Source organism: Carassius auratus, chromosome 23, assembly GCF_003368295.1.
Source record: "Carassius auratus strain Wakin chromosome 23, ASM336829v1, whole genome shotgun sequence".
Taxonomy (NCBI): Eukaryota; Metazoa; Chordata; class Actinopteri; order Cypriniformes; family Cyprinidae; genus Carassius; species Carassius auratus.
The window spans coordinates 1,957,340-1,968,492 of NC_039265.1; the positions used below are offsets into that span (position 1 = coordinate 1,957,340).

An 11,153-nucleotide genomic window follows, 5' to 3' on the forward strand; every position below is an offset into this window, starting at 1 on the left:
AAGATGGAAGAGATGTGTATCTAATAACCTTATTCTTTGTCAGAATTATTCTATGCAAAACAAAACAACGCAAGCTATTCTAGAAGCTGTCCGCTTTAAGGCTAGGTGTAAACTTATTCGATTTCATAAGCGATGTTTTAAACTACAATGACGTCGAGGACACTCTATCCGCTTCACTCTGGTGTAAACCTCTGATTGGTGCAGCGGCCGCAGTGGGCGGGGCCAGGCCGTTGCTACGAGCGCCGTGACGTCACTCAATCAGCTGTTTGTACGCGGTCTGTATTGTGATCTGCGGATCAGCTGGGCGAAGCAATAACATCAAACACAAACACAAGCTGCAGATGCTACGGCTGAAGCGACGTGTAAAACAACATTTACACGCAGATTTCTTCTAAGAAGAAGCACTTTTTCTTTTTTTGTGAAATTACTACCTCATACAAAAAGAACACCTAAAGCTATGCTTTAAGATTTTTGTGTTTTTTTATTGTGTGGTCGTCGCGTTTACAACTTGAATAATTTTGCATCTAAGACAGGTAAGATGCTGCCTCTCTTCTATTTTATAATTTATTAGTCCGTCTGTTGAAGCTGGACTAGTTTAGACCTGCCTCGAAGAAATCAAGCGCAGAGCTGCCAAAAACTGTAGATGCTCCATAAATGGGTCTGTATTTACGGTGCTTTATTCTGTTGTCATTCCTGTCATACGACATCATCATCATTACTCTCGTGACAGATCGCATTCACAGCAGACACCGAGGCCAGTCGATGTGGTTTTAAAATCGCATTCATTACAATATTGTGTTCAAGTCAACGTTTTGTTGCAGTGTTTTTGATCTCTGATCTTTAGCGTTATGGACAAGCACCTCGTCACAAACCGTCGGATCTCGATGAAAGCAGCTCAATCACTGAAGAGATTGTGGTTTTTAGAGCTGATGTGGTTATATGAGTGATCTGAGAGCTGGTAATACCCTGATCCGATCTGTCATTGCTGTGACCCTCACCCTTCTCTCTCTCTCTCTCTCTCTCTCTCAGTATTAAATACTCCTGTTATGCTTTTTTATTTGCCGTTTTTCAAAAATATATGACAACGGTTGCCTTGGATTCATCTGTAAACACAGGATTCGGTGTTGTTTTTCAAGCAGTATCTGTCAGACGAACGATAAATTCATTTTAATTAAACGTAAACGTGAAACGTCTTTGGTGAATGCATTCGGTTTATCTTGGGGGGGCTGTTTTTATATCTTGTTGCTAAAGCCATAGATCATAAACGGGGTTGTTTTTGCTGATTTCTGTCAAAATGACCCTGCTTCCTTGCTGTTGTTCATACTCTGTCCGCTTAGTCTTCGAGGGCGGCGTCAGTTGCGCCTGTAACGTCACCCCCACGCAGGGCTGCGCATCTGAAGCCCCGCCCACTGACGAGTGGTTAAAGCTCGCCTGCAAGGGGAGCCATTGGGACTTTTTTTTCCCAGTTCAGTGAATGAGATGCAAAAACAAATAGGATCATAAGGTTCTTACATAAATGAATACGTTAATTTAAAATTAAATTAAATACAATTTATGCATTTAGCAGAGGCTTTTATCCAAAGCGACTTACAGTGCATTCAGGCTATCTATTTTTTACCTATCATGTGTTCCTGGGGAATCGAACCCTCATTGCTCTACTTATTGAGCTACAGGAACAATTAATTTAAAATGATTGAAATGTAATTGATGACATGGATGAACAGAGACAGAGAGATAGATACTGGTTATATTTCACATAAAGTATATTTTCACCCCAAACACCAATTCTCTCTCTGTGTGTGTATTTATTATACATATACATATACACACATATACAGTATATATTTAGAAAATATTTACATGTATATACATTTATATTCTTATATGTTATATTATTTATAAATTTAATATATAAACAACACTTTTAAATGTATACATGTGCTCGTTTTTATATACACATAATAAATATATATAGTACACACATATTATGTAAAGAAATCACGATTAATTGCTTGACAGCACTATATATATATATATGTGTGTGTGTAAATTATTAATAAGCCCAGGAACAGTTGGGGATTGGGTGCCTTGCTCAAGGGCACCTCAGTCGTGGTATTGTCAGCCTGGGGTTTGAACCCACAACCCTAGGATTAGGAGTCAAACTCTCTAACCACTAGGCCACGACTTCCCCCATCATGTAACAGTACTCATACGGTTGCTACATGTTATTTTTATGTTTGTTTGTTTTTTAGTTTTATTTTATGATATGGTTTTCTTGACCAGTTCTGTTCTTCTTTATTTCTGTCTTTGTCAAATGTAGATCTCTGCACCAAGTGAGACCTTATATTATATTGCGCCTTCTCTGAAGACTCAAAAAAGGCCAGTACACCTGTGATCAACCTGCCATCTGTTACATCACTGAAAAAATACAAAAAACTAGCCTCTTTAGTTAATTAAACAGCTATTTAAAAAAAAAAAAAACCTTCTAAGGCAGCTATCCCTCAGGAAAAAAAAACTGTGACCTTTGACCTCCGAGGCAGCCATGTTCCAGCGGTTCACCAGTTTGTTCTTTGGAAGCGAGGAAGAAGTTACTCCAGATCTGAAGGGACCAAAGCCCTGTGTGTCTGAGGCTGATGAAGAGGGATGGCTCCTGGTCAGTCTGCACGGTGAGTGTCCATCACAAACAACAAAACCCACTGCCTTTAATGGGACCTACATCTATACGGTTTACAAAATAAAGGCAAGAAAATAATTATATTTAAGTTAGTTTCAAATTTGAAGAGTATGTCAGAGTAAAAAGGCAAAAATCTACTGAATGTAATGAATTAATCTTTATGAATTTGGAAAACATTGGCTTGGTTCCAAACCCAGTTAACTGGCATCTTGTGAGGCATCATCACAAACACCATGGAGCCCGGTCTGAAATGCTTTTCATAGCCACCAGCTGTTTTAACAGTCATGTATGCATAACATGCAAATAGCAATCCTCAGGCAAAGCCCACATCAATCATCAAATGCTAAAAATAGCATTTTGCTAAGCTAAAGATGTGATACTCTAAGGCCCAAAACAAACTCTTTGAATGTAAATATAAATACTTTTAGCTGCACAGCTCAATTTCATGTGTCGTTGAGTTCAAAATGTGCCATACAGCATGTACAGAATGTAAATGGTGCTAATGGTGAACATAAAAAGCAACGAAATTAGCATATTTTTTAAATTTCAGTTCAACTACCATCATAACGTTAGTGCACACAGTCCATAATTCCTGTAAAAAAAAAAAAAAACACGACCTCACGTTGTGGCAATCATGTTTACACATTGCCACAGAAACTTTCATCCATCATAAAACAATTTGCATCAGGTTCGATTTTTGGGGGGTTTTCGCATCCATAACATAACTTTAATAGGAAAGGATTGTGAATATGAAAAAGTTTGCAAGGACCTATAGTCCAAAATCGCATACTGTCTATCAGGTACTACATGTGATTTGAAAGCATTAAATATGTTCACTGTAGTATGAATATGAGTATGAATACAATTCAGAAATACTAGATCCCCCATGTAATCTCTGCTGCGTGAGCCAGCGCCAGCGCCAATGTGTGCTCCAGAACCTCAGTACTATAGCTACTAGGCTATTGGCACTTACATATCCCTAAATTAGTAAAACTACCTGAAATAGTAATCTGGATTAAACAGGTAAATGTATCAACCCCTGGGATCTGAGGCTTGAAGTGTGTAATTCCCGTGACAATCCCCCTCTTTAGCCATTATTTGTGATAGTCCCTCCCAACTGTCTCCAATGGTCAAGTAAGTGCAGCAATACTGTGTCCCATGGACCCTTTATACATAACTGTGTTGACACGTTCAACAGTCATCAGTTCAAGTTTAGTTTATTTATAGTGCACACAGTTATAAGACCAAAGTGCTGTACAGAAAATATCAAATTAAAAAAGTTTGAATACACTGATAGCAGCAAAACAGTAAAACCGAACATTATAAACAAACAGCAATAGAGAATAAATACGTTTTGAGACATGATTTGAACTCAGACAAAGTGGAAGCCGATCTAATATAGAGTCTGGGCTTGTTCCACAGTGTCAGGTCAGCCACTTCAAAGGCTCGCTTTCCACTCGATTTTAGCCGTGTTCTGGGTATCTGCAGGAGTTTACTTCTGGTGGGAGAGTACAGTTGAAGTAGATCGGACATGTAAGAAGGTGCCAAGTCATTTAATGATTTACACACCAGTAATAAAATTTTCAACTCAATTCTAAAATGAATCGTAAGCCGGTGAAGAGATCTCAGAAAGGGGCTAGCATGATAAATAAAAATGTTCTTCCCTTCAGGAATCTCGCCGCAGCATTTTGAACAACCTGTAAGCATGCCATTTAGGACATATATACCAAAATAAAGGGAATTGCAATAATCCAGGCAAGAGGTAATGAAAGCATGAATAGCCGTCTCCATGGAAAGCTTAAACGGCATCATGAATCCTCTAAAGTTTTTCAAATTTGTATTTTTAAATGTATGTACATTTATAACACTATTCTTTGTATTGTATTACATTTGCATCAAATGACAAAAACAAAACAAAAAACTAGTTAATGCTGAAGGGAGGGTGTTTCTAATCTAGCGTCTATGGGAGGTTCGGTAAATTTGACCTCGTCCTCTCTTCAGACTGCCATTATGCTATGGTTTTGGAACCAGGTTGTTGTGACTTAGTAGTACATGATGAATAGATCATGATAATTTAAAAGGGCCTTAAAGCAACTAATGGTAGTATTTTCTATGTTTTTCTGTTGTTTTTGTATCCCTTCTCATTTGTCCATATTTGAATGAATTCCTCTTATTGGTATGTGTGCTCATGGTACTGGCATCCCCCATTCGCATGGCTTCAACCAAACCTTTCATATTCTGGAAACACACCCTGTTTCTGTCTTCTATCACTTCCTACTTCACTGAAGGTGAGGATGGGCCAGAGGCATGTGGCCGTCCCCGCAGTGAATGTCATGCATCTCAGATATGCAGCCCCTCTCCTCCCACCTGCAGAAACCGCAGGAGTAGAGCAGGCAGGACACAGGCAGCACATGCTCCCTCCCCTCCTGATCCCGCCTCCTTCTCTCACCTTGAGTCAGTCGAAGTGAATGTGTTGTTAAGAGAGCAGGGATCATGTTCCTGCAGCATGGATGAGAGCTGGTTTGTCACCCCTCCGCCCTGTTTTACTGCAGAGGGAGCCACGGCGGAGGCCAGCCCCATGGAGGACCTCCTCATCGAGCACCCCAGCATGTCTGTGTACGTCTCCGCTGGCCCTCTCCCTGCGAAGGAAGAGAGCACCACCAGCCTGGCCAGCAGTGTCAGGTACATTTCACTTCTGCTGTTTACGCTCTTTTCTGCAGTGAGAAGCATGCAAGCTCCAATCCCCAGTTAAACACACCTGAACCAGCTAATCAAGGTCTTACTGGGAAAACTGGAAACTTGCAGGCAGGTGTGTTGAGTCAAGCAGAAGGTAAACTCTGAAGGCCCTCCAGGACCAAGTTTGGACAACCCTGGATTAATCTTGATTTATTGCTTGCTGGTGTTGACATTTTGTTGGGTTCAGGGGTTCTATAGGTGCGTTACCATTACAGATTTGGGCAAAACCTTTGCAATATTTTATATAAATATTGATTAAAAAAACACTGCAAAATGACGGCGTTCCAATTGATTCCACGTTATGTGACTAAAACTTAAATTTTTTCCTCTCACAATAATTAATGGTAGGTTTACGTATATTGCAGCCACCGTTATAGACTTTATTTTTAATCGAAGGAGATGTAGGCGTGTATTTCAAGTGAAGAAGCGCAGAGAGACCCTTTTTTGGGATACTTCTGAAACATGCCACGGCACAGCTGGTATGAACACAATCATTGATTAGATTGGCCATCAGCTCTAATCAGCTCCAGTGGCCGTGTCGGAGCTGTAATTCACTGTATTAAAGAGGTTATCCATGCATTAATGACAAGAAAAGCCCCTTATACTTAAGAGCGGCCACGTATGAGGGGTTTCTTTGAGATCATAGCACATAAAAGAATGATCATGTGAAAATGCGAAATAACCATTTCCAGTGCAATTTTGTGAAATCATCATTTTTCTAATTTCCTGAAATTTATTTTTTTTGCAATATGGGAGCTTTCATAAAATTGACGTCTTTCCAATAGGCGTATTTGAAGGGTAACGGAAATGCAGCTTATGAGTTTTGCTCCAACCTTAATCGAACACCTGAACAAGCTAATCAAGGTCTTCAGGATTACAAGAAAGCTGAAGTCACGTCAGTTTGATCAAGGTTGGAGCTAAACTCTGCAGGACAGTGGATCTCAAGGACCAGAGTTACCTAGACCTGGCCTAGTTAGTACATAATATGGTAATACATCTGAAAGACGTAGCCAGCATACAGAGATAAGAAAGCAACAAGGCATGTCCGAATCCAATTATCAAGTCACATCCAGTCTGCTGTGATGCCTTCATCGTTTTCTAAAGGCAGCTCAGATATATCCTTCACTGTCTATGATATCCCACGATTTTATGCATTCTATTTCGTGACAGTTGAGCTAAAAATATATATATGGTGCCTGAAAGATGTAGTTGGCTGTCAGTTTGTTTAAAAGTATGTTTTTGACCCACTTTCCCACATTTGATTTCATTTCTAACAAGTAATTTGTACTACTATTATTAAAAATCTGCTTAGTTATCACCAGAGTCTGGTGATATCGGAGTATCTGTATGTTGTAGATCATTATTAAGCTACCTGTTCAAAATCAATTATGGGGGTACTTTCATGTGAAAAGGCTGTCTGCATATCCATTGCCTGATTTGTTTTGCTTTCAGACATAGCCTATTAGAAATTCACGAATTATGGTACCACCTGGTGGATGATTGTTTACAGAATTTGGTACACTGCCTCTTAAATGTACACTGCCATAATACTCTCTTTATCATGAAGATCAGACATTCCTAACCGAAAAAACCGACCACTTAAATTAGCTGCTAATTACTGTTGTTGTACATCTATAAACCAATGCATTCAACATCTGTAGGTAATAAATATTGTTAGACGGGTGTCCAAATCAGTTCCTGGAGGGCCGCTTCCCTGCAGAGTTTATCAACCTTAATTAAACACACCTGGACCAACTAAACACAATCTTCACTTGAAACCTTTAGGCAAGCATGTTTGTGTTGGGGTTAGTTGGAGCTAAACTCTGCAGGACATTGGCTTTTCAGGAACAGGAAAGGAACTAGGATATGTCAGCACTTACACCGGGAGTGTCTAGTCCTGGTCCTCATTGGCCTCTTGCAGAGTTGATCTCCATCCCCAGTTAAACATACCCGAGTTAGCTGATCAAAGTGTGTTGGAGCGAACTAGAGATAAACTCTGCAGGCTCTACAGGAGCAGGACTGGACACCCCTGACTGAATAAGAAAACTTGGACACGGTCCTAATTTTTTCTTCCATCTTATCTTCTCTTTTCATATACACTCCCATTCCTCCTCCTATCTGCACTGTTCCAGCAGGATGACTGAATCAGCAGCACCCGTAATGACCAGGAGCAGCATGCCCACACGGGTGACCCGAGGAGCAGCCGCACAGGCAGGGGCCCTGGCCAAAGTCACCCAGGTCTCCAGGGTCCAGAGGGCCAAAGCCCGCACTGAGCGTCGCCAACTGGCACGCAACCGCATGCAGCGCCAAAACCGTGTGCGTGAACAGGTGCAACGGCGCGCGACCCACACCCGCAACTCCTTCCTGCACCAACCGTGCCAGCGCAACTTCAGCCACTGATGCATTAAAGTTTACATTGAGGGCATTATAACCCACACCTCCCAACAAATCCCCTACCTTCTCAAGTTCTCCTTTTGCTTTTACTGGTTATGTCCATAATGTTATTCATTTTCATATTAATCAGGTTTGTCTTTGAGCACAAGCCAGTTTATCCTCTTTTCATTCTTATCTGGAAACCCACTACCAAGCACAATTACTCTAAGACGATTAATGTATTCGCTTAAATGGCCATGTACCTCCAATAACACCTAAATCAGTTTCCCTATCTGGGTGTGTAGCTGAAAAGGACATACATCCCTCTAAATGTATAACAGTGACACTTTAGGTACATTGACACTATTCGTTGAAACATAATCAGGTTAAATTGTCAAAAATCCAACCACTGAATGCTTCATAGAAATAAGATCCTGAGATCACATCACACTAAGAGAACAAAAAGCTACTACAGCAATAAAAAGTTCTCTTTAAGACAGCAAGAATGAAAAGTATGTAGATGAAGTGTGAGCAAGAATAGTTAGCAGATGCATGCAGTTGAGAGTTTGCAGATTAAGACAGATCTAGCCAGAATTGTTTGTTAAGAGGTCATTTCAAAGCAGATGTTGCTGCCTGATTTTCAGCATAGTGGTGCTAACTTTCCAAAGTAATTCAACTCCCAAACTATTTCATTTAATTGCTTGCTTTTGAATGACCTCTGTTCCTAAACCTAGTAAACCTAAACAAGGCCGTATCCTTCCAAGAAAAAGAAGAAATCAATTCTAGATGGTGGAGAAAGTGGGCACTGTCAATTTTATACATAGTCTGAATGGGAAAAAATACCCCAGTGCATTTATAAATAGATATTTACAAACAATATTTAGATGTGCTATGATCATTTGAGCTTATTAGAGCATTGCCTTGCCTTAGCTTAGCAACATGCTAACATTAAATTCTATTAGAATCAACTGTAAGCATCAAAACGCTTGTGTATTTAGTCATTCGTTCAGTACCAAAAAGGCAACATGTTACCATCAAACTCTATTAATATATATTTTTATTTATGTCTCTTGAGGCAGCTTCTCAAGGTATCTAGCTCACTAGATTTAGAAAACGAGCCTTCATGTAAACTGACAGAGGAGTCCATCATGGATAGTACTCATATAACAACAACAACATATTACTAAGAAGACTAATTATTCTTTTTCAATGATCTATTATGGATATAGGGATTTAGCATTTCCGTAAAACATGACATGATAGCTTCCCTGTCAACATCTAATCTATTAGGAAGCAATCGCAGGAGTATCGGGGCAATGTGCAATGTCTTTACAGATCAGCTTAGAGCTGACGAGAGGTTGCCGTAGACTGTGGATATAATTGCTTAGAGAATGTGCAGGATAGTATCGATTGTGACTCTTTATTTGCTTCATGCAGGATTACTGTTTGGTGAATTTCATAATCTGCAAAATATAGTTACTTTAGATTTTGGGATGCAATGTTTATACAAGTTATTGTGAGACTGACCTGATGCTCCACAAAAAAAAAAAGAAAGAAAAATGATATGCTTGTCCACTGCAAAGCTTTCAGTGTAGTTGAAAGTTCCCCTGTCCAGCACTTAATGCTTTCACTGTGTGTGAAATCACTGTGACCACAGAGACAACAAATGAAAACGTCTCCCATGACCATTTCTCAGTTTCTCAAAACATCCGTTTTTCAGATAATGTCATTATGTGCATTTCATCATACCTCTTAAATACTGATTATACGAATGTGCTTGACATCTTTATTGTATTCTGATGTCTGTCAGCGGTTGCTGGGTCAGCGTCTCTCTTTTGCTGGACCCAGCACACATGCACTCACACGAACGCATACGTTGAATCCTAAAATGTGCTCTTCCTTGATAGTCAGCGAATACTCTCGGCACATTTACAGGAGATGCATCCACCACGTTGTGATCTATCTTACATGTGTATTCAGTAATGAATAGACTAACAATGGTGCTTAAAATATATAATTATGACTGTTTGTACATATTTTGAGACTTTGAGAAGTTTGCACTGTCTTACGTTGTATGGAGAATCATGGTATTTAGCAGTATGCTGTTTCGTTTGCAATGTTGAATGAGATGCCAACATGCATGAGTTGGAGAAAAAAAGCTACATTAAGAGGTAAAGTTGCATTCAAATGTATGTAATTGCAAACTATTTACAGTTCAGTGTTTGCATTATTTTCATTTTGAAACATCACCTTCCAGTTTTCATGGTATCGTTTAACCATACGTTGCTCCAAAAACTTGAGCACATGTTCTTATTGGGTATTTTATGATAGGAACCAACGTTTGCCATGTTGTCAGTACCACCATAGAGCTCTTTTGCATTAAGAGGATTTGATTTCACATGCAATTTTCTTTTATTCTTATGTCAGATTAGTGTTGAATCATTTAAAGAGTTCTTCTTGTAGTCTTTCCTATCACCTGCCAAAATCTGTACAGCTATTATCGTAGTAGGCTATCTATCTATTAACAACATAATGTAACTATAATGTAAATCTAAATATGCTTTTATTTCTTTGTTTTCTTTTTAAACTTATATTGACTCCACAGAGAGTGCAGTACGAATGTCAGTGGTGTATCTAGGAAAATCCAAAGCCCTGTAGCCTTACAAGGGTCCTTGACATTGTCCACTTGAAGCTCGTCTTCTATTTGCATTGGTTCTACATGTTAGATGAAGTGGACACGGCAATATCGCATAATGAACATACATTCAGTGATCTCTGGCCTCTGAACAGATCCACCGCTGCTGTTCAGCGCAACAACTGGGCAATGTACACTCTGTGTTATTATTCTGTGTGTGTGTGTGTGTGTGTGTATTCAATATGATTCATTTAACTTTTGGGAGTAGAATGATATCCATTAGGCCTCATAGCGATATTTATTTGTGATTTAAGGGTTGACTGAAAACATGAAACGAGAAAAGACTACAAAAATAAATATGCTTGTATTTTTTCCTCATATTGTTATTAGAAGAGATGTTCACCTTAGTAACAAAGTACAAATAGAGTATTAAAAAAATGATTGGTGTATCATGATATCTATAGTGATTGTGCCTTTCACTGTTCTGCATGGTTTTCATGATGTGCCGACTGTTTCATCCATTTGACATGGGCACCAGAGACCTATGCAAAATCCTCTGATGGGTTTCCAGCGTCCTTGCAGAAATGCAGGTACCAGACAATAACAATAAACACTCAGGATGCAACTGCAATCTGGACTCGTTATTTACCTGCATGCTTCTGTCTTCATGCAAAAGACTTGAAATATTGCCTTAATAAAGTAAATGACTGTAAAACATAAAATAGTTTGTATATG

At 39.3% G+C, this 11,153-nt stretch overlaps 1 protein-coding gene across 2 annotated transcripts; it reads left to right on the top strand.

The window, feature by feature from the left end:
- The first annotated feature begins 259 nt into the window (after positions 1-259).
- On the top strand, positions 260-11,041 carry tp53inp2b (tumor protein p53 inducible nuclear protein 2b). Of its 2 annotated transcripts, none has more exons than XM_026199194.1 (4): positions 260-533; positions 2,321-2,666; positions 4,963-5,356; positions 7,543-9,333. In XM_026199194.1, exons 2-4 carry the CDS (start codon positions 2,543-2,545, stop codon positions 7,808-7,810), a joined length of 786 nt encoding a protein of 261 aa, XP_026054979.1. In that variant the 5' UTR covers positions 260-533; positions 2,321-2,542; the 3' UTR covers positions 7,811-9,333. The 2 variants fall into 2 exon arrangements, with proteins under 2 accessions (XP_026054979.1, XP_026054980.1); XM_026199195.1 differs by having other exon boundaries at positions 261-533; positions 5,227-5,356; positions 7,543-11,041.
- The last annotated feature ends 112 nt before the right edge of the window (positions 11,042-11,153 follow it).